General features: G+C 42.3%; 1 protein-coding gene across 1 annotated transcript in view; it reads right to left on the reverse strand.

The window, feature by feature from the left end:
• Positions 1 to 901: 901 nt before the first annotated feature.
• PRCP (prolylcarboxypeptidase) overlaps positions 902 to 24471 on the reverse strand; it is a gene marked incomplete at its 3' end in the record, with an annotated part of 33229 nt that continues 9659 nt past the window's right edge. The window contains exons 2-9 of the mRNA XM_082013322.1: positions 15206 to 15346; positions 13964 to 14065; positions 13462 to 13643; positions 12048 to 12205; positions 10534 to 10706; positions 8063 to 8227; positions 5496 to 5683; positions 902 to 1106 (exon numbers count right to left, since the gene is read on the reverse strand). Coding sequence (XP_081869448.1) covers positions 902 to 1106; positions 5496 to 5683; positions 8063 to 8227; positions 10534 to 10706; positions 12048 to 12205; positions 13462 to 13643; positions 13964 to 14059 — 1167 coding nt within the window. The 5' untranslated portion in view covers positions 14060 to 14065; positions 15206 to 15346. The remainder of the gene's footprint in view (positions 1107 to 5495; positions 5684 to 8062; positions 8228 to 10533; positions 10707 to 12047; positions 12206 to 13461; positions 13644 to 13963; positions 14066 to 15205; positions 15347 to 24471) is intronic.

The raw sequence follows: 24471 nt of genomic DNA on the forward strand, positions 1-24471 counted from the left end.
GCCAGCAGAAGTGTCACATTTGCTCTTCAAGAGAATAGCTTTGAAAGCTTCCTGATTTGAAAAAGCTAAGTGCTTGTGGGGGATACACACGTACACACACACAAAATACACCCAGAGTTTTCTTTGGCAACCATCATCACAGTGGCAGATATTTCAGGATTAGGACAAACAGCAAAGGAAGAAATAAAACCCTGATGTAGATTGTGCATGCTCAGCCAGTTATCAGCAGAGTGAGTCTGGGCCCAGCCCTGACCATTCAGCACAGCACAGAACAGAAAAGCCACCTGAGGCAGCTTTGATTAGTAAGCTGCCAGAAAACTAAGGGGAAAAAAAAAAAAAGATATTTACTTTTCCAGCGCTGATTCCAAAGGGTAAGGCTGTTTAGTTTCTTTACAAATGGCACAGCCAGTCTCCCCATGCCAACATCACAGTAAGATGTGATTTTTGTTCTCCCATTATCTCCATGGCCCTGCCATGAGAGTTTACACCAGCTGAGGATGTCTGAAATTCAATCCCACTGAAGGCAGGAGTTTCATCAACAGCACTGCCATTTAATCCACTATATAGCAGCAGTCAGGACAGTCACCTAGCACAGCAAGGAAGGCATCAAGCCTAGAACAGGAACTCTTTACTTTACGGTAAAGTACAACATTTGAGAAGAGCAGAAGAGGAAAGCAAGCCAGAGCGGGCAGCTCAATCCATACGCTTCGACTAAAGTTTATTATCTAACAATGCCCTCCATCTGCCTGCCACCTGCTCCTCTCATGGGCACAAGCAATGGTTAGCACTGCAACACAGGTGAGGAAGCAGGAGTGAAATGTTCAGATGACCGTGCGATAAGGCCTGGCCCTGCTCCCAGCAAAGCCAGAGGTACAGTGGCCACGGTTGTTGCAGTACCACTTCAGTGGCTATGCCTGGCCTTTTCAATCCACTGCTTCATGTAGCAGATTTCCAAGGCTCGAGCTTGCTGCACAGATTTGGGGTCCAAAGGGTTGCGGCTGCGTAGGTCCAGGTGATGGGCTCCATCTGGGATCAGGATTGCCACAAGGGAATCGGTGATGTTCTGGGTCACCCCACCTGCAGACCACGGGTCCAGGCCACCGTTGCTGTAAGGAAAGAATACCTCGTTATGGTACAGCAGTCAGCAGTGGGACTGCAGCTCACATCAACAGAGCCACATTGACTTTCAACTAGTTTTGCTTATGTACAGAGCTCAGCCCTGTCCCAATGTCTTCTTGCCCACCCCTCTGCTGAAAGGGCCCTTCTTGACAGAGGTATGGAGCTATCAGCAGCGTAAGCAAGGCTATCCTTCTGTCATTAATTATCTGCTAATTCAGGTAATAACCTACAATAGTGCCACAACCTCTGGAGATAGATTTGCTGCCACCTGTCATTGTCAAAAAAGGTTCAGGTTCCCCCGTACCGAGACAGGTCCAAATTCCCAAATCGAAGCACTTTGCTTTCGTTCTTCAGTGTACCATAAACTAACAACCAAATGGACCCTTCAGAGCTGAATTTTCATGAAGTTCTACCTTTTTCTCTCTCAGCTGTGTGCCAACCTGGTTTTGCAAAGAAATGCCTGGACCTTCCATTAGTCCCCTTATTTCTAATAACAACCATATTAAAATAATGCTTTTATCCCTCAGGAAATCGTCTAAAATTATTCTTCCTCTAACAGGACAATTTAATGCAATTTACTCCCCCTCCTGCCTCACCCCAAGTCAATGAAAGGATTCCGTGCACTGTGGACTTGGATCCAAATAATGCCTGGTCCATGGAGCAATGGCTGAACTGGGATGAGAGTTTTGCATCTCTCATTCCTAGCTTTGGACCTCACCCAGTAATCCCTATTACATCTTTGTTTTCTTCACTACAATGTTCTTCCCACATGTGGTCCATCTTTCTGCACAAAGAAAGCAACAATCCGTGTGCTCACAGAACTACACAAATCTAGATCTGTTCCTCACTTAAAATACAGGACCTGCCTGCAAAAGAAAACATTAAAGGTGAGCTATTGTATGTCAGTGTAAATTTCTAGGAGGATCTAAGAAATGAAAACATCCTTGGACATTAAGAGATATGCAGCTAGGAAAATAACACAGCAGCAGCAACAGAAAATAACAGAAAGAAATAGTGAGTAAGAAAGAGTTTTGTAGAAATAACTAAGAGTGAAAACCTGATGAGGTCTGAACTAATACTTGTGGGCTGTTTTTATTTCAATGGAGAAACAAATAAAGTCTCTTGAATCTCTGTAGTTCTTTATTTTCCATGGTTCTAAATATGACTTAAGAGAAACATTTTGTATCTGCAGAACAAAAGCATACAAAGCTGCCCAATAAGCAAAAAGCATTTGATTTAAAAGATTGCCTGAATCAGCAGAGCACCTTGGCAACAGGGGGATGAGTTGCTGAGAGACCCAAGATGTACATGAACTTGGATCTTTTGGTCCCAGTCACGTGGAAACTAAGCATGCCACAAGAAAACAACTCTCTCTGGCTTTTCTGGGAGCTGCTGGCTGCATCCTCTGTGGCTCCTGCCAAATGATGGCACCAGAGGCACTGACGCAGTTTGGGAAGTGATACTTGCTGAAGATTACTTCTGTAAATCTTAACGGTTTTACAGAATAAGATAGTTCAGTACCAACGGGAATGGATTATTTGTGTGTTAAAGCTAAGCATGCATGCACTTGCCCATCTTACAGGACAGGATTTTCCCAGTGTAACAGAAGTAGTAAAAAAAAAAAAAAAGAATAAAAACCTCAGCCATTTCTTTCTAGCAGTGTCCAGGCAAGTAGGGCTTGAGGAAAAAAGCAAACAACTAATGCAAGTGATCAGCCACTAGACCTGTTTTCATTTAATCATATTTCCTTGACAGCATAACTAGCATCCTGCCTAACCCACAGCAAACTGTTGTCTTTGCTGTCATCTCTTCAAAGCCTCCTCAGCCCTCCAGTGCTGCCCAGAACAAGGAGTTTTACACAATCTTAGAAGCACTTTCTGTGCATCCTTTTATAACATGCCCATTCTCCACAACTGCCACGTTGTCTTTTCTTAACTTTTTTCTCTCACCTTCTCTTCAGCCAGGTAGTGATCTGCCTTCTCTTTTCCTCCATTCCCTTCTTTTATGCTAACAAGACCTGCTTCTGCACATAGCTTCAGTATCTCTCAAAACAGAGCTTTTGCTTTCTGCCCCTCCCCTGCCAGTACAGAACTGGATAGGTGGATGCCCTAGCTTAGAAGCCCACAACCTAGATGTGATCCATCCAGATTGAAAAGTACCCATTTTTAGACTGTGCACACCAAATCTCATACTGTCTGACATAACCTGGGCTGATTTTGACTACCACAGTATGTCGATGACGAGACGCTACCAACTGGTACAAGCTCTCTGCCACCATATGCATGAACAGTGTTAAAATCCGTTTCCACCACTGTGCAGCACTTCCACACCAAGTACAGAGCATGTTCCAGTAAGAGTACCAGGAGTGGAAATTGCTAGAAGAGAGAAGGCAAACAGGGTTCTGAAAGTCCCAATGTCCTCAAACCAGTGTTTTAACATACATGCGCTGCTCAAGACAGGCATGTCGTATTTGCCTACGGCCTAAGTAAGCACTCACACACTAATTACATACCTCCAAGAAGGTACCAAAGTGGCAACGGAGATTCCTGCGTCGATGCCTTACAATACATACAACACCATTTGAATCTGCAGAGTGATGCACTGCTCGCAGAGGGAGAAGCAGCAACACCAGTTTAAGCATCCTGGCCAAATCCCACTGTGGCTGGATAAATCCACCCAACAGTGGTTCTCTTTAGATGGAGTATTTTTCCCCTTCTTGCGCTGAACTGTTGTGTGAGTTGCCCAACACTTGAAACACAGTGCGTTTTACCCCACAGGGAGCCACATCCCCTGGTAAATGTAGGGGTATTTTTTGTAAAGCACTCCGCAGTGTTTGAGGATAAAAGGCTCTTACATAAAGTGTACAGTGTTGACAATGTATTTGTTTGAAGATAAACAACCCAGCTTGAGATCCAGAGCTTTTTATGTACAGCACTACTTCTTCATTCAATCTGGTTGCTTTTAAGCTTTTCTCACTTCAAGCTCCTTCAGCTGGCATAAATTCTTAAACACTTATTTAGATTTGTTTGCTTGTCTATCGCTTACAAAGCGGATTTCTACTGTACAGAGCTGTGAAGTCTTGGAAATAAGCACCACTTTGCAGAAATTAAGTTAAACCAATAATTTTTTTATTAAAAAGTTTTCAAAAAAAAAAGGGTGGAATTTCTCATCCTGCTGGGACAGAAACAGCAAGAGCCAAACAAGAGGAAAGCAACAGGCCTTTGGAGCCAAACAGACCAATGCTAACAGCTGACATCTAGAGAATAATCTTCAACTCAAGTGAAGATTTTCTACTTTTAAAATACACACCTATTTACCAAGTCCAACAGGCTAATTGAGTTTTGTTTGAAGTGGCAGCAGGGTTTGGTTTTTTTGCTCTTTTGTTTTTTTAAAAACCCTTGCACACTTTTAACCAGAGCAGAGAGGAATATATATCCAGGAGCTGCCCATAGTGGGCAATGAGTACAGCAAGTCAGACTGCCTGAAGCACAGGATTCAGTGGGTTTATTAAATGATTCCCTATCACTTAATGACCTGATGAACAGCCAGCCAGGAGTTAACTGTTCAATGTTTTGAATCACATCACAGCAAAAGCACAGCTACATGAATCTCCCTTTAAAGAAAGGAGAGTTTAACCTCAAAAATAAGGAAAGTGAAGGCTAAGTAGAAAGCAAGCAGCATGCACTAGTTTTTGCACTAGACTGAAACATTTCTTTTGCTTTTTGTCCACATACAAAGGTGTTTCAGACAAACTTCTGTTGTATTACCGGTATGCCTTGCTAGAATGGAAAACATCTCTTTGTATTTGGATCTTACTCAAGTTTGTTGAAACTTGCCTAATTACCACTAAAATAAAAATGCAGTTGGCAGCGATAGGAAAGCTTCCCAAGTTACTTCCCTCTCTTTCCTGTATCAAAGGGAAAGAGAAATATCACGCCAGCCCTTCCGCAAGGCTATCACCCACAGCGACAATTTTAGTGACCGAGATCCTGTGTTATAGCTAGAGCTTGTTTAGACTTTTCTTTTATGTAGAAGAGACAGTGCTTTGGCTTCACAAAAGCTAGACGGATTTACCAGCATGGGAAACCTGGACTTTAGCCACAAGATAAGAAGGAACCCACATGGAAAGAAAGTTACATTTGGCAGAATCCCAACACAGATTCTTCTTTTAGAGTCACACAGGCAGTGACTGAATAGTTGACTTCTTTGGCCACTGCAGATTGACCATTTTACCCTCAAGAGCAACACAAAGCATGCCCATCATTCATTCAGCTGGAGTGTTGGAGACAGATCCTTTTGCTACTTAGAGCAGGCTCTCTGCACTGACAACCCAAACTGATGGAAGACTCCATTTGAGAAGCTGAAACAAGGCTCACCTGAAGACGATGTTGCTGTGTGAACTGATGTTTTTCCCCCCATACATAGAAAGAATCCAAGAGGGGCGAGGTCTCACTCCCCACAGCCTGTAACACTCCTCTGAAAGTGCATCGAAGTCCCATTTCTGAGGCTCGAACATGTCATTGACACCATCTGTGCACATGGGCATCACCATCTCAGTGCAAGCCTGAAAGAGCAGGGTAACAAGATATATTCCCAGGATACTGTTCAATAGCTGTTAGTGCAGTATTTAAATAAATAAGCTCAAACCGTATTTTACCAGTAATTACTGTTAAACTATCACACAATCATTTAGGTTGGAAAAGACCCTTAAGATAATTGAGTCCAACCATTAACCTAACACTGCCACTAAACCATGTCCCTAAGTGCCTCCACTTCCCTGGGCAGTCGGTTCCAATGCTTGACCACCCTCTCGGTGAAGAAATTTTTCCTACTATCCAATCTAAACCTCCCTGGTGCAACTTGAGGGCATTTCCTCTTTTCCTATCACGTGTTACTTGGGAGAAGAGACTGACACCCACCTTGCTACAACCCCCTTTCACGTAGTTGTAGAGAGTGATAACATCTCCCCTGAGCCTCCTCTTCTTCAGACTAAACCACCCCAGATCCCTCAGCTGCTAGTTATAAGACTTGTCCTCTAAACCCTTCACCAGCTTCATTGCCCTTCATTGGACACGCTACAGCACCTCAATGTCCTTCTTGTAGTGAGGGGCCCAAAACTGAACACAGGATTCAGTGTGCAGCTTCACCAGTGCCGAGTACAGGGGCATGATCACTGCCCTAGTCCTACTGGCCACACACTTTCTGATACAGGCCAGGATGCTGTTGCCCGCCTTGGCCACCTGGGCACACTGCCGGCTCCTATTCAGCCGGCTGTCAACCAGCACCTCAAGGTCCTTTTCTGCCAGGCAGCTCTCCAGCCACTCTTGCCCAAGCCTGTAGCATTGCATGGGGTTGTTGTGACCCAAGTGCAGGACCCAGCACTCAGCCTTGTTAAACCTCATACAGTTGGCCTCGGCCCATCGATCCAACCTGTCCAGATCCCTCTGCAGAGCCCTCCTACCCTCCAGCAGATCAACACTCCCACCCAACTTGGTGTCCCCTGCAAACTTACTGAGGGAGCACTTGATCCCCTCATCCAGATCATTGACAGAGATATTAAACATAACTGGTCCCAGTAGTGAGCCCTGTGTAACACCACTTGTGGCTGGCTGCCGACTGGATTTAACTCCATTCGCCACAACTCTTTGGGCTTGGCCTTCGAGCCGGTTTTTTTCACCCAGTAAAGCATATGCGCATCCAAGCCATGAGCACCCAGTTTCTCCAGGAGAATACTGTGGAAAACTGTGTCAGAGACCTTATGAAAGTCTAGGCAGACAACATCCACAGCCTTTCCCTCATCCACTCAGTGGGTCACCTTGTCATGGAAGGAGATCAGGTTAGTCAAGCAGGATCTGCCTTTCATAAACCCATGCTGAATGGGCCTGATCGCCTGGTTGTCCTGTACGTGCCACATGATGGCACTAAGGATGATCTGCTCAATAACCTTTCCCAGCACAAAGGTCTGACTGACAGGCCTGTAGTTCCCCAGATCCTCTTTCTGGGCCTTCTTGTAGATGGGCCAGAACAGATGCCAAGCAAAAATTTCATCTTTCATACAAACAGACTGACACCTTAGTGATACTAGCTAAAAGAAAAACAAATTATATCCTGGAAGCAACATAGCCCCCACGACTATTAATCTAACTTGCAGTCTGTTCCTACTTGACCTCTTTCCCATGTGCCTTCAGAAGCAGGCAGGGAACAAGCTGCAGAGTGGATGTGTTTTGATGAGTCCAGCTGCCCTATTCTGTTACCTATATGGCATTTCTCCCCTTTCTCAGAGCACAACTTCTAAAGCCTGCATATCTCCTGGGGCTGTTCTGAACAAATACATAGGAGACAGTAGCCAAGAGCAGATGGTCACAACCCGAACACCAGTTCTTAACACTTTGCTTCTGGAAGGAGCTGCCTTGCTCCTCAGAAAAGAGACTGTACATAACAGTGTTGCATGTGCTTAAGAAATGGGATAGGGAGAGCAGAATATCCCGGGCCCCTTGCCCCAGGAATCTGTATTTTTGTTACCTACTTGATGGGAAAGGTTGCGTCTCAGTGAGCTACAGGATAAACAGCTGTAGTTAAAAGAAGTAAGTATCAACATATCCTGATGTATTTGCATGCACAAATTGCGGTGGATAGCTGGGATGGGGGATTTAGAAGATCAAGATGCTGCTGGTGTACATAATCTTTCAGTCTATATGAAGATCTGAAACTCAACAATTAGTTAGGTAATGAAGACACAGCCTACACCTCCTGGGAAAGCTGCTTCTCTTTTCTGTCTTGCCCTCCCCACTACAATCATACTTGCGTCATGCTTACATTTGTCATCAATACATTAATTACATCTGGCACAATATATGAACAACTAAGTGACAGTTGAGAATTCTCATCAGCTCTAGCCCAAAAACCTCACTGAGTTGCAATTTAGAAAGGATAGAGCACATACCTGATAGTACCAACCCAACTGGCCCAGATTTTTTGTTGCAGTCTCAGATATGTCTAAACATGAGGCTTCTCCTGAATAATTGTAGTATAAATTTACTGCATGGAAAACATTCTGCAGCAACAATTTGTCAGAGAGACTGGGATCCTTCAAGAACTTGCAGACTTCCTGCAATGAAGACAGAAGGGGGTAGGTCTAAATCTGCAAGAAATAAAGATTAATACATGATACCTGATAGGATATCAATTTATTTTCAAAGTACAGTCAGACCACTTCCAGAAGGCATCTTTCTATGCAATGATATACCCTGACCATTATCCTAAAAAATACTCCATTTGTGTAGTTGTGCTACTGTGAGGAACCTGAAACTTTACATTTCCTGATTAAAGCTTTAAAAAACAGTACAACTGTTCAATATTTCATTCACCAAGCTTTTCATTCCATTTCCTGTTCTTTAAAATAGGTAATACTTAAAGAATATTTACCACCTCTGTAATGAAAGACAGTAAGATGCAAATACATAACAAAAAAGCTCTAGGTATAGACTGGGGTTCCCTGCAGTTTGCTGTAGTACAAATGGAAACATTCATGTAAAGGAAGTTCTAATATTTTTAAGTCCTTTTATAGAGCAGCATTGCAAAATCCTTACCTCTTTGTGTTTGGAAAATATGAGGTAGTGGAACAAGGCACTGTTTTCCTGGTGAAAAACTAAGAGCAATCTTGAGTAGAGTTTAATGCAAAATCATTGCAACACATGATTTTGTAATTTTATCATGTGATAAATTGTATTTATCATGTGGATGCAAGTAGTGGAAAAAACAAAACAAAACAGAAACGCTACTGCCCCAGAAAGTTTCTCCATCTTAAAACTTTTTTTTAAAACGACAATATTCTCTTTGGCAAGGCTTTTCCTTACTCCTGCTCCCATGGAGTCTGGACTAATACAAGAACAGCATAGTGGGGTAAAAGCTGTGAATCTGAGCTCCCAGCCCATCAGAAGAATCCAGAATTTCTCTCTGCAGGGAGCAAAGGATGCACTGCAACTCCAATGCTGTTCAATGCAGGTGCATAGGCACACGCGGACAACTCACATGGCCAATGCAAAGTGCATCTTCCAAGAAGTGATCTTACTACCCTTCCCCCTCCCCCCTGTATAATCTTTTTCCCCTCATTTTCCATGTGGAAGCTGGGAAACTGATCCCTCCCTTGTTCCCTACAGACAACATCAGAGTACAGCTCCCACATTTTGCCATTCCAAGTAGGTTTTATGGTTTGGCTAGCTCTGCCATCAGTTAACTTGGCAATTAGAGGCCTGGAAAGCTCACTAATTCATGAAAATATACACTGCAGACAGCAGAACAGAGGGCTTGCAGACAGCCCTGTATCTGAAGCTCAGCTTGCATGGTAGAGACAAGAGATCAGTATTTCTGAGAAGAGATCAGTATTTCTGAGAAAGTACTGGCAGCCCACAATAGATTAAGCAACATACATATATAGTTAGCTACTCAAACATGTTCTAGCCCCCTTCCTCACCCTCAGAGTCAGATTAGAGCTTGTGTTTCAGAAAAAAGTATCTGAACAGCTTAAATAACTCATATTTCATACATCAGCATTGTCCAGATGAGCCACAGCCTTTTGTATTTTAGGCTTATATCTCAGAGATCGCATGGACAGTGGTGAAGGTGAGTGCATTTCTTAAGTTGTGTCAGATTGATAACAAAGCAGAAATAAATTTCAAGGTGCTCATAGTGCCCTTTGCAGACAGGCACAGGACAGATGAATGTCCATCCCCTCCTCCAACAGGCAGCTCTAGATGAGGGATATTTTTTTTTTTTATATTTAACTACTGTTTAATAGCCAAAAATACTAATATTTTATCTACCCTACCAGCCATACACAATAACGCAAAGCCATGCAGGGAAATTCAGCCAGGGTCTTAAAACAAAAACACTCCAAGAAATTTGAAGTCTTTGACAAAGCACTGCAGATAAACAGAACTGCACAAGTAAAGGTTTACAAGTGTGAAAAGTGGTTCTGCTTTGAGAAATGACACTGCAAGGAATACATTTGGGGGGATCCACGTTTCCTCTCTCACTCGTTCCCCCATATTAAAAAGGACATAGTCTCAAAACTTTCTCTTAATTGCAAGCTCTGACAGCTAAGCCTTTGCATCAGAAGCTCTAATCACTCGTGCTTTTTGTGCAACATTTCTGCTCCTGAAGAACAACTCCGCAGGACAGCTCAGGTTTTGCCATCATCCCTGGCACTTTTCTGGGCTCTTGATGCAATTTATCAGCCCTACAAGTGGCAGTTAGTCAAACCAGTTGATGCACAAGAAGATATTGCCCTGGTTCTCTTTTCAGCCATGCTGGTTCTACAGAGACAAAAACAAAGGAAAAGGTGCAGCCTGGGAGAGAAGGGAAGAATTAGTTAAACCAAATGGTCAGTTCGACAAGACATTGGTTCTCAATCACCTGTATAGGCCAAGCTGGCAGAGGCTGTAAGAAGTCGGCTTTATAGGGATAGTTCACCATAGCCAAGTTTACCCATGTTTCACTCAGCCAGTTTTTCAATATAGCAGCATCCTGAAGATCTTTTAGTGGGCTGCACAAATGAAATGTGCTCGAAAGCCACTGTAAACCTGCATCTTTAATAAAAAATAAAATAATGTTTAATGTATTGTACCATTAACACATAGGTCAATTGTACTGCTGCTAAAAAAATATTTCCCTTAGCATAACTAATCTGGTGAAATTATGCCACATACATACAAGCATAGCAGATCAGATTTTAGTCAGCACCTCTAAGTGAAGGGAAATATAATCAGTATACTTCAGCATATGGGTATGTCACAGCTAAGATAACATTACCAAAAACAAAGGCAGATTTACATGACATTTGGCATTTTTTTGATAGGAATTACTTCTTCGGGGCACTCTTCCAATGAAAGGAAAACTTCAAACCAGCCAGCTCACAGTGCAAGAACTATTAATGAGAGATCTCTTGGGACTCTCATTATTTTATCTAGAGTAAAATATATTTTTTTTTTCCAAGATATTCTAGAACTCATCCAGTTCAGTTTCCCTGATTTTAATTAGCTAACTCATCATACCAAGCTTTCTATTTAGGACACTGAACTCAACTAGCAAGATTTTTTTTTTTTAATTTAATTCCTTTGCTGTACAGTGAGCTCATCTGATATAAAATCATAGAATCATTTAGGTTGGAAAAGACCCTTAAGATCATCGAGTCCAACCATAAGCCAAACACTACCAAGCCCACCACTAAACCATGTCCTTAAGCGCCACATCTACATGTCTTTTAAATATCTCCAGGGATGGTGACTCAACCACTTCGCTGGGCAACCTGTTCCAGTGCCTGACAACTCTTTCAGTGAAGAAATTCTTCCTAATATCCAATCTAAACCTCCCCTGGCACAACTTGAGGGCATTTCCTCTCATCCTGTCACTTGTTACTTGGGAGAAGAGACTGACCCCCACCTCGTGACAACCTCCTTTCAGGTGTTTGTAGAATCATAGAATCATTTAGGTTGGAAAAGACCCTTAAGATCAAGTTGAACTGAATCTCTAGCACTGAATCCATAAGGATTGCAGTGATTTTCTAGACTTGATTGCCTCTGCTGGCATTTAAACTTTTGTTTTTAGAGTAACAATTATCTGGTCTAGTTTGTCAGAAAGGAATACAAGCCTTGAGGTTCTGATCTGGAGTCAGCTGCTGTCTGACCTTAGGGATGTTTGGATCTGGTTTCTGAATTATGCCAGACATGAATGAAGTTTGTGATCCAACAAAACCAACATTTGAAAAATAATGCTAAGCTCATTTGTCAGTCTTCAACACTAAGAGTATTATGTAAAAAAACTAAATACATATACAGGTGAAAGCCATAACATAAACTTGCTGATTTTATGAAATTATAACACAATCCTGAACATTATGACTCTTTGAAAAAGTATTGGTGAGGTCTCACCTGTTGAGGAAAGGTGGTTAATGGCGTTCCAGGAATTCCGGATGCTTTCTGAGCAGCCTGTCCCACTCTTTTTGAAATCATCAGTCACTATACTGAAATAAGTGCCACATGGAACCAAATCACCAAACTGCCAGATTGGGGCAGAGGCTGCCAGAGCTCTGCAAGGGGACATAAAACATACAGAAAAACATATGCATCCTGAACGCCTGCAAAGTAAACTCCCATCCTCTGCTCAATACCTCCCTGCAGCTTCTAAGTTGCATTTATAATTCAGCTTGGACACCGAGCCCTACGCAAACTAACCATAACATTGCAAAACTATTCCATAGGTCTGCATGCAAGGGCTGTTGAAGTTTATAAGTCGTGACTCTAATAGAAAGATATAAGTAAATACATAAAGCAGAAATTCAGATTAGCTTACATCATTATTTTTTCATTCTCATCTAGCAGCTAGGTCTTTCTCAAAAGGCATTGTGCAAATCCAACTGCAGAGCCCCTGCCCACAAAAATCAACTCTAGCAGGTGCGATTGACACACGTGAAAGGACATCCAGAGGTACCCGGACAAGCTCGAGAAGTGGGCAAATGAATCACAATGCCCCCTGGTGTCAATACAGGCTGGGATATGAAGGGATGGAGAGTAGCCCTACTGAGAAGGACGTGGGGGTACCGGGGGATGAAAAGCTGGACAGGAGCCGGCAATTACATGCTCACAGCCCAGAAGGCCAACTGTTTCCTGGGCTGCATCCAAAGCAGCGTGGGAGCAGGTCGAAGGAGGGGATTCTGCCCCTCTGCTCCACTCTCGGGAGACTCCCCCTGCAGTGCTGCATCCAGCTCTGAAGCCCTCAGCACAGGAAAGACATGGACCTGTTGGAGCGGGTCCAGAGGAGGTCACCAAAATGCTCAGAGGGATGGAACACCTCTGCTGTAAGGACAGGCTGAGAGAGTTGGGGCTGTTCAGCCTGGAGAGGAGAAGGCTCCAGGGAGACCTTCTTGCAGCCTGCCAGGACTTAAAGGGGACTAATAGGAAAGATGGGGACAGACTTCTTAGCAGGGTCTGTTGCAACAGGGTAAGGGATAGGACAAGGTTTTTTAAACCAAAAAAGATTTGGACTAGATCTAAGGAAGAAATTTTTGACAATGAGGGTGGTGAACCACTGGCCCAGGTTGCCCAGAGAGGTGGTAGATGCCCCATCCCTGGAAACGTTCCAGGTCAGGTTGGACGGTGCTTTGAGCAACCTGATCTAGTTGAAGATATCCCCTCTCACTGCAGAGGGGTTGGACTAGATAGTCTTTAAAGGTCCCTTCCAACACAAACTGTTCTATTATTCTATTTACTAATCTTGTTTCCCAGAGGGGAACTAAGGCATTGAAGAGATTAAAGACCTGCCTCAAGTCACCAGGAATTCACTCACCCAGCTACCACATGGGGATACTTCATCCTAAACCAGGCTGCAAGCATTCCTCCATAAGATCCTCCTATAGCTATGACAGGACTGTAACGGGCTCCTGCAATGGTCGTCTTTAAGTACTCAACCAGTACTGCAAAGTCTGCCAGAGCTTGTTCTGATGTCAAGTAATTCAGACGCTTGGAATCCTGAGACAAAGGAAGTAGGTTATATACAGCACGGAAGCTATTTCCAGCAGCAATCTTTCTATTCCCCACAGCAGCTGTCAAGTTCTAAATCTATGGCTAATAACAAATGAAATATTCTCTGCAGGTGTCCCTTGAAGTGCTAGAAAATCTTGGACTCTTTTTTTAATCCTAGAATTGGTAGTTACAAAAATAAGACAGTTGTGTGCTTGTAGCACATCTAAATCTTACTCAGGCTAACAGTCATTGCAGTAGGCAAGTATAACAATAGGCAGAATTATGTGTGTATAGAACACATTTAAGGAAGAAAAACAGACACTTACACTGAAAGACTCATTCCCAAAGGGCAAAGATTCTCCATAATATCTATGTTCAGCAAATACTAACATGGCATTAAGTTCTTCAGCCACATCCCACATAAAACCCTGGTTGAGGGAAAACAGACATTTAAATAAGTTGAATCAATTCTTTTCGAAGTCTCTACTTTTAGTCTAGTGTATTCCAATTCTTACTCTTAGTAGAAGATAGCACTATTGGAACACAACTATAAAGACAGAGTGCAATTTGGTTTTAAAGTATCACTGAAGTAAGAAAACACACAAACCAGATATCCACCCAGAGACAGGGACACATACAAAGAAAACATGTATATTCTAATTCTGCAAAATATTAAGCAGTACTGTTTTGTGAGTACACATAGGTAATCCTGCCAGAACTCCTATGGCACAAGCTCAACCCATAGGAAATAAAAAACACTACTGGGGAAAAGCATGCATTTGAGTTAGGACTACATTACAGAGAACAAAAAATTTGTTTGGCAATAAGTAATAACCTAGGGCATTGCAATACACTTATTTTCAACTAATAAATAACTACCACTTGTTATTACTTGTTGACAGCAGCATGCTACCACCAGTTATGGAAACAGGCAGACAGAGATCACCTGCTGACTGAACAAAGTGTGTAAGCAGTCCTTGGTTGCTTTGAGCCCAGCACATGCCACCTCCTGTTGTGTTACTGGACTTTGTATTGAAGTAGCTGAAAAATGCCCACATGCGCCATTCTGCATTTGTATCAGTCAGGGAAGTAAAAGCTTCCACAGGTCTTGTCAGAGAACAAGAGTCATTTATCTTTGATTTCCCACCCCCTTCATTTCACTTCACATTTTTCTTATGGAGAAAAGACCCAAACCAAAACATCAAAACCTCCCATTTCACTTGGGGAATCTCAAGTAATGGGATAGGCATAATTTGGTCCAAAACTTTGCATTCTTAGTTTGAGCCATCTTACAGTGTTTCCTCTAGAAATTTTCTTCACTACTCCAAAGATAATACAAGTGCATCCCTTTGACTTCTATGGGCTGCAAACAGGACCCTGAACCCCCTAAAACTTTTTCTGTGCTTTTTTTCAGCTTCTTTTTCCTCCTATAACAATCATAGCAACCACCACAAACTTAATTTAAATGATATTCTGACACTGTGTCCTTATTCGTCCTTATTTTTCGGTAGGCCACTACTGGAAAGAAGGATTGTAACTCAAGAATCAAGAATCTATTTTCTACATACTGTATTGTTGCAGAACCACGTGATGTCTCCCTCATTGCCTGTATAAAATAGTATTGGCCCATTGTCTTTCTTCCAGTACTGATCTGCTACCAGATACCGCTGCTGGAATGTCAGATTTTCGTCAAATCCAAAGTGATCAACCTGTAAGAAGGAACAACATGTTCAGAAAGCTAAAATTGATCGAGTCCACTGCAAGTACTGACAGTTACTTTACAGTTGAAAAATAAAGAAAAGGAAGAACATTTTCTAAGATAAAAAAATATGACATTGAAGTGATTTATGTTCTTGGATTCCTAATTTGTCAGAATTTTTCTGCTTTATGAAGGAAACCAGCTAAAATTACAGGTGTATATGCTGAAGGGGAAGTGTTATTTTCAGCTATAAAAAAATCCATGCCCTTTTTATAGTATCATACTTAACATGAGCTATTCTGAATATATTTAGAAAATCAGACAAATCTGCTGAACAGTCACAAAGTATCTGATGTAATAAAACTGTATCAACAAGTAAAAAGATTCATTGTCCCACAATGTTTTGAGTCTTAGGAAAATTCCTTACTACCCTTATTATTTATTAAAAAAATCCACAACAAAACCAAAACTGAAACAAACAAAACAAAAAAGTCCATCTTTTCCTTCTCCCCCCACCCCTCTTTTGGAATAGGATTGAAATTTAAACAGGTTCTTGTTAGAAAGTGGGAGTGAGGTGTTAATTCTTAGAAAATACTAATTCTCTGTACTACTTGTGTTTTTGACAGATTTTTCAGGTAGTTTTATGGAGTGTTTCTCCCCTTGCAATTTTCACGAATACACATACCCTCCACAGTTTTCCCACTGCCCTATAAATGTTGCAAGCCTATACATACCACTTAACCCAAACCCCACAGTGTTAGTTTTATTCCCTCATTAGAAATTTAATTTCAATTCCTAAAAGTTTTTCAGCTTTTATTCACACTGCTTTCTATGCACTATCCCCCCGACCTTTCCCCAAGCATTCATCTATACTGGAAAGTTTATCAGTTGCTTTGACAAGGTAACTCCCTGCATGGGCATAATATTATTCTGGAATACCCACACAGGTTTTTACTATAAAAAATAAAAAAGCCAAACCAAAACAAAAAACTAGTCCAGAAGAGCTATGCTGCTCAACTACAATATATTCACAATCATCACTACTTTTATTCATCAGTTGAAGATGACCTGTAGTTTCCCAATTTTGACTTCCATCAGCGCAAAGCATCATCTTTTCCTTCCACATTGATTCCTGCTGGCAGTAACAGCCTGACATCTGCTGGCTTGAACATTTCTGCTCATCCATCTGCCTTTACACCAACAGCTCTGCCAAATCTCTCAGATGCTCCAGGACTCAACCTTTCACATTTCCTGCTTTCAGAATATCTGTAAGCTAACATTAAAAAGCAGCAAATCACACACAAATCCAAGCACTCGCTGCTAACATAGTGACCTAACTGCTAGGCAGATTCCTCCAGGCAGCTCAGGAAAGCCTAACTCTTGACCTGCAGGATCCAGCTACTCCAGAAAGCGCAGGAATTTATTTAAAATATATAATCTGCTGCAAAGTGTCTCTTTCCAAACTCTCTCAATGCTTACTCACTCTTGGACTGAGGTGAGAGGACAGTTGTGCTGCAGCTCACTGCTAGCAGAACAGCAGGAACTGCTGGAGGTCTGTGCATGGTCTTGACAGATGTAAGAAACAAGGTGTTCGCTCTGAATAAGCTAACTTTTGTGATTGCTTCCAGACCCAAATAAAACTAATGTATTTTCTACGGTTTTGCTCAGTGGGACCACTACATACGAGGTGATGTTATCATGCACATATTTAAGGGCGCTCTCGCTGCTTTCAAGCGCTGTCAATATATATTTGGCTTATTTTACACTGACTCACCTGCTCCTTTTTCATTTGCACAGTTATTAATTTTAGTTTCACTTTCTACATCAAGCATATTCAAGAGCTATTAGATAATGATTAGATGTAGAAAGGCAGAACAAGGTCAGCAACCGAAAAAATCGTTGTTCATAAGACCTTGGGACAATTGAAGAGAAGGACTAGATAAGGCACATCTAATAAAAATTACAGGATAGTTTAATAAAATCCAACACTATTAGAAAGTACAACTAATACATTCTGTTGTGCCAGGTCTGTTTGTAAAGAAGTATCTTTTTCTATGTAACTTTTCTAGTTACGGTGCTAGCCAGAGACAGGAAAAAATAGGCTCATGGGTCCTGTCTGCCTTCTATGGAATTATCTAAAATTAAACATTTAGCTTTAAAACTTGACTCTGCATCCTTCCTGCCTGAAGCCACAGTGCCAACTACAAGACCACACCACAAAAAGTATTCAACTCCCCTGAATTAGAGATATGTACCAAAATCTTCCCAGTGCAGGCACCTTAATATGCAACAGACAAAAGACATCCAGTGGAAGGGGAAAAAAGAAAAAAAAAAAAAAAAATCAGAGTAGTTTAATGGATAAGCATCCTTTTGGCACCAGGCTGAGGTTATTCAATGAGGTATCGTGCAGAACAGATTTTAAAAGCCATCTTACTGCTCCCATTCCACAGGAACTGGAAAATTAGGATAGAAATATCCAAATATGAATATATTTTCCCAAATGACTGCTGATTTTCCTTTTAGAGATATGATTTACTATGGTTTCCTTGTGATGTGATCTGTCAGTCTAATCCCACAAAACAAACCCCAAGATCCCAATGCTCTAGTGAATCTACCTCTCAATACCAAGGAGAACAGTCCAGGAATTTAAGGGTTGGGGATTTTTTTTGCCAGTTTTAGTAACCACATTGATCAAAGTGTAATGATTCTCCATCTTGACTGAGCCATGCTATAGACTCACTGACATTATTCATGTTCTTTCCCATTCCTCCCTCAATCTGTAACATTTTGATAGCCTCACAGCAGCTAAACTGCCTCTGTTCATCACAATTCATAACATTCATGGACATGTGTGACATGCCAGGTAAGACAATTCCAGACTTCTCCAGGGGGAAAAAAAAAAAATAAAATCACAAGCACCTATTACTCAACTGAAAAGCAGGAACTCCTTTATTGCTAGATGATGGGGCCTCATACCTTGTAGACTCATAGAATAGTCTGGGTTGGAAGAGACCTTCAAAGGCCATCTAGTCCAACCCTGCTAAAGTAAGAGGGGACATCTTCAACTAGAGCAGGTTGCTCAGAGCCCTGTCCAGCCCGACCTCGAACGTTTCCAGGGATGGGGCATCTACCACCTCTCTGGGCAACCTCTGCCAGGGTTTCACCACCCTCCTTGTCAAAGATTTCTGCCTTAGATCTACTCTAAATTTACCTTCTTTTAGTTTAAAACCATTACCCCTTGTCCTATCACAACAGGCCCTGCTAAGAAGTCTGTCCCCATCTTTCCTATCAGCCCCCTTTAAGTCCTGGCAGGCTGCAAGAAGGTCTCCCTCGTGCCTTCTCTTCTCCAGGCTGAACAGCCCCAACTCTCTCAGCCTGTTCTTACAGCAGAGGTGTTCCATCCCTCTGAGCATTTTGTAGTAACTTGTCTTTGCAAGGGCAAGACACATAACATAGCTAAAAAAAAAATCTTAAAGTTTGTAAAGCAGACAGAGAGAGATGTCACAACTGCTGGTTATTGCCAAGAAATTTAAAGAACTTTTGAATCCTGAACATCAAAATGCAGCTTGGAAGTGTCCCAAGGAGTGCCTCCTCACAAGAGTAAAAACTCTTTGAAAATGTACTAAGAGTGAAAAACCACAAGAATCAACATAAAATTATGAAGTGAGAGGTTGGACACAAAGGGAAAGCTGTAGTTCAAGAACAGCAGATGGAGCTGTCGTGTAGCCGAACTGTGCTGCAGGAACATGCAGGGCTGCGCATGGGAGCTGCTGGTCCTCATTCAACGAGTGCTTCTTTCACCATCCTTCATAGAACAGGCATGCAAACAAGTAATAAACCCCACAAACCGTGTGAAGTATACTTTACAACTCAAATCACCAGGATATATTTTTAGCTCTCTCTTTTTTTAAGTAAGATTTCATTAAAAAGTTGAACCAGGAAATTTGTTTTCTTCATTTATGCAAAAGCAATAAGACAAAAGCAAACAATTTTGCAACCAGAATAGACCACAACAGCAAAAGAAAAAAAGCAGTTTAGTACAGATTTACAATATCTTAACTGTTGGTTAAAACTAACAATTGTAAAGGTATACTAGCATATATGAGCTTTTTCTAATTACAATTATTGCCAGGATGGCAGCAGTAAGTACAAGGTCCTCAACAACATCATACAACTTTGAATTTGGCCGTCCTTTGAGTGGGAGGTTGTACCAGATGATATGCAGAGTTCTCTTCCAATATTAACTATTTTAGGATTAATCCAAACCAGTTACACAGCCTAAAATTTTAAGCTTTTGTAAACAGGACTACCTAGCAAGTTTGGTTAAAATAAGAATACAATCATCAGCAGCAATACAACAGCAATGTTTTACAGATGAAAGTACATGCAACACACAGAATCAGTCCTTCTGATACTAATAAAATGGAGGATAAAAATAGAAGGAGGAGTACTGAAAGTAACAAATTACAAGCAAGTTTAAGGGCAACTTCTCAGCTGAAGTAGGCAAGACAGACAGCCAGGCAGCAAGGAAAACAAGCAACAAAGTTTCAGTTCCACATACAAAAATCTTCATGAATTTTGTGTGGTTTTAGAAAAAAAAAAATCACCTTGTATTTTCCTGCACATCTTTGAGTCAAAAGACTCAAAGTACTTGGGGAAGATGCATACACACACACCCCAGATTGCTCAAGAGGCAGGCAGCTCCAGACAGAAGACCACAGCCACTTCCCAAAGCATGGCCACAGCTGCTGAGAACCACACTCACCAAGTTTCACAGAATCACAGAATCACTAAGGTTGGAAAGGACCTTCAATATCATCAAGTCCAACCATAAATCCAGTGCCACCATGTCCCCTAAACCATGTCCTGAAGCGCCACATCCACATGTTTATTGAACACTTCCAAAGATGGCGACTCCACCACCTCCCTGGGCAGCCTGTTCCAATGCCTGACCACCCTCTCAGTGAAGAAATTTTTCCTAATATCCAATCTAAACCTCCCCTGGCACAACTTGAGGCCATTTCCTCTCGTCCTATCACTAGTTGCTTGGGAGAAGAGACCAACACCCTCGTCGCCACAACCCCCTTTCAGGTAGTTGTAGAAAGCAATAAGGTCTCCCCTCAGCCTCCTCCTCTCCAGGCTCAACAACCCCAGTTCCCTCAGTCGCTCCTCATAAGACTTGTGCTCCAGACCCCTCACCAGCTTTGTTGCCCTTCTCTGGACACACTCAAGCATCTCAACATCCTTCTTGTAGTGAGGGGCCCAAAACTGAACATAGGATTCAAGGTGCGGCCTCACCAGTGCCGAGTACAGGGGCACGATCACTTCCCTACTCCTGCTGGCCACACTATTGCTGATACAGGCCAGGATGCTGTTGGCCTCCTTGGCCACCTGGGCACACTGCCAGCTCATGTTCAGCTGGCTGTCAGCCAGCACCCCCAGGTCCCTTTCCACCAGGCAGCTCTCCAGCCACTCCTCCCCAAGCCTGTAGCGCTGCCTGGGGTTGTTGTGGCCAAAGTGCAGGACCCGGCACTTGGCCTTATTAAACCTCATACAGTTGACCTCTGCCCATCGATCCAGCCTGTCCAGATGCCTCTGCAGAGCCCTCCTGCCCTCCAGCAGATCAACACTCCCACCCAACTTGGTGTCATCTGCAAACTTACTGAGGGAGCACTCAATTCCCTCATCCAGATCATCTATAAAGATATTGAACAAGACCGGCCCCAGAACCGAGTCCTGGGGAACACCGCTTGCGACCGGCCGCCAGCTGGATTTAACGCCATTGACCACAATCTCTGAGCTCAGCCATCCAGCCAGTTCCTCACCCAGTGAAGAGTAAACCTGTCCAAGCCACGAGCCGCCAGTTTCTCCAGGAAAATGCTGTGGGAGATGTTGTCAAAGGCTTTACTAAAGTAAAGTTTTACTAAAAAGTTTTTTACTAAAGTTTTTTTGATTAAAAATAGTAGTAGGCAGCACGAGGCGTTGTGCCCAAGAGGCTGATGAGAACTACAGACTGAAGCCTTGAGCCAGCAGCTTTGATCCTTTAGCTCAGAGAAGTTTTCTACAGTGAAGTGCAGCTCATCAGCTCAGGACAAGAAGCTTTCTCTAGACAAAGATTGGAACAGGCTGCCCAGGGAGGTGGTGGAGTTAACATCACTGAAGTATTCAAAAAACGTATGGATGTGGCACTTCAGGACATGGTTTAGTGGGCATGGTGGTGTTGGGTTGATGGTTGGACTTGATGATCTTAAAGGTCTTTTCCAACCTTAATGATTCTGTGACTGGTTCACTGAACAACATAGAAGGGCCAAAACCACCTCACTGCCTTCTGCTCAAAATATGCAGCACATTCCTTTGACTTTACCTTATATGTGCACATGTACTGTGTGCTTATGTTGAGCTCTCAAAGATGACTGATCTTGGTGTATGTTGTTTGGGTTTTTTAATATGCTTTTTTGTTTTTTTGGAAGTCCATTTAAAATAAAATAAGCCACTCTGCCACACACCTCCCCTGGGGAGGAAACAAGAAACAGCACAGCAGATGTTAGTTATTCTACAGATGTTAGTCTGCTTAATAAACTCCTGGAAGTATTCAGGAACCATGGCACTGTGTGAAGTACAAAGACAAAACAGGACATGTGGGCTAAAACCCACTTCCTTCCCAGCAGCACCTTAAGGTCATCAGTGACTACAGAGACAGGACAGCAAACCCAAGCCTTTACCAAAAAAAGACTGTGATTCACAGAATAGCTTCTAACCAAAAGCATTTAATGTCGTTCAAGGTGGTAAATCAGCACCTGATGGTTCTATGCTTTTAAGTGTCTGGCAATACTCCAAGTGTCAGAAAGTCTTTCTGTTATGCCTTGAATTTCAACCCTCTAGGCAATAGCTTTATTTTCCCAAATTTGGATATTCCTTTCGAAATCAAGTCAGCTGTTTCACTAGTGAGAAGCCGAGGGATTTTAAGAGGTATGCTCCACCCTCCAAGTGTTCACAGAGTTGTTCTGAGTGCTCATCCTGTCGGAATTATTTCCTGAAGACAGGAAGATACAGGATAGCCTGAGGATATCCTCCTGCGTGAACAGCAGTGTGGGTACTAGCCTCTTTGGGATTTCACCAATGTGTTTTAATTCCTGGTTTTACTCCTGACAGGCTGTGGCCCTCCAGTCCAGTTGGCTGGCCCTATTAGTTCTGTTTCCTCTTAAAAATCTTTGCTTCCTTCATTTAAGTTGGAAGGTCATGAGGGCAGGGACTGCCTTGCCGTCTTTGTACAGCATCATATTCAAAGGGCCCAAATTTTGTAACAAGCATTACTACATATAGTTAAATATTCAAGCTCAAAAACCATTGCAGCAGTAGAGTACTGCTAAATAAATATAGATATATACACACACACACACACACACTATTAATGTCTTCATAGCAGGGAAGACACAGAACGAGAAATGAAAGCTAAATAAAAATCAGTTTTAAACAGTCTCCCTCCGTGACACTATTCTTGTTGCTTTGTTTCCTCCTCCTATTGCACATTTTTGTGTATCATAGCCCACCAGGCCTGAGGCTTCATCTCACCAACAGCTGGTAAGATCCTCTCAGTTTGTCCCTGCTTATTTAGTGCAGAAAAGGAAAAAACAGACAAGAAAATCAAGGCTAGCTTTGTTTTATCTTTACCATTTTACATGCAAGGAATGAGGTGTTTCCTTGCTTTCTAAGCTGATACTTGTGCAAGAGACAGCAGAGATTGAAGATTAGCACCAGTCTGTTGAAATGCATAAGCATTTGATGCTCTGTGGAAGAGCAGGGAGATGTAAACTGCAACTTCTTGCATCAGGCTACATTAACCCACTAACTTGAAAGGCCTACATGTAAATAATGTAAGAAAACTGGAAGAGATGGACTCAACAGAATTGTAATCTTTTACACTCCCCATAATTCAGCTTGTTTGTTCATTAGATTTAATTTTACTCCATTAATCTGTCACATTTAACAAAACATACAGACATAACAATACGCATGCTGTTTGCCTACTCCAGCTTCCATTCTACTACTGATGGTCTAGAAGAACCATTACCAGTTTTTCCCTGGCTGGAGTTAAGCCAAACTTTGGCGCTCCCCCAAAACAAATCCAGATGCAAGATCCTTGTAATGAAAGGATCTCTTCCATTGTGACTATGTCCTTGTGAACACACTGGCCTTTGACTGGAATTCATGTATTTTACGGAAGCTTCTTTTATGCTGCAGAAACTGTATCACCTGCTCTTGGGAGGCTGCAACTGTTTAAGGACATCTGCTTTTAGCACTCATTTATTTCAGTGATTAAAAAGCAGTGACAAGGAAAGCCTCAGACAGGAACTCTACCCCAGCCCTGAGCAACACAGTTTGGACAAGACACTTAAAACAGACCAAAACACATTTATACAGCCACAGGATATGCTGTAGGAAAGCACCAGGCTACTCAGGTCAGCCCTTGTTAGAAACAAACAGTTCCCAAACAGTATATTATGAAAGGTTATTTTTATGTTGGAAATCTAAGCAGCTAACAAGAACACAACTTCCACAAACCATTAGTAGTTGTGCTGCGATTGAAACTCCAGATTTGCCTTATCATGTAAAGATGAAGTCCATAGAGACATTTAGACTTTACCTACTTAAGTGTAAAATCCTCCACCAGTCACAGCGGGGATGCAATTGGTCGTTACAACTCCTCCAGTTGGAAGGACAGCCTGAGAGGTCTCACAGGACCTCCCAAAATTTGCCACCCCAGACTACAGTGTGGCAAACCCCCAGCTCAAGGGGAAGAAGGGGCAGGAGATGGCAGGAGTCACTTCAATCTGCTTTACTGATGATGCTCCTTAACCATGCTTTCCACTCCTCTGCCACCCCGTTGTTCTTCTCCAAGCAATGGAGAGGCTTGTGCTGCTGAAAGTCAATCAACTACACAAATTTATAACAAACTACTATGCTGATAAACACACCAAATGTGAACATCATTGATGACTCCTTTCAAGGCATGATTAGCCTGGTGAAATTCTTCCACAGGACAAGGGATGCAGCAAGGAATAGGGAACAAACGGGTCAAAGCTGTATTACCCAAAGTGCATTATTTCATAAGGTGAAAATAAGCACAAAGACATA

The sequence above is a fragment of the Phaethon aethereus genome, assembly GCF_964289735.1.
Source record: "Phaethon aethereus genome assembly, chromosome: 1".
NCBI classification, from domain to species: domain Eukaryota; kingdom Metazoa; phylum Chordata; class Aves; order Phaethontiformes; family Phaethontidae; genus Phaethon; species Phaethon aethereus.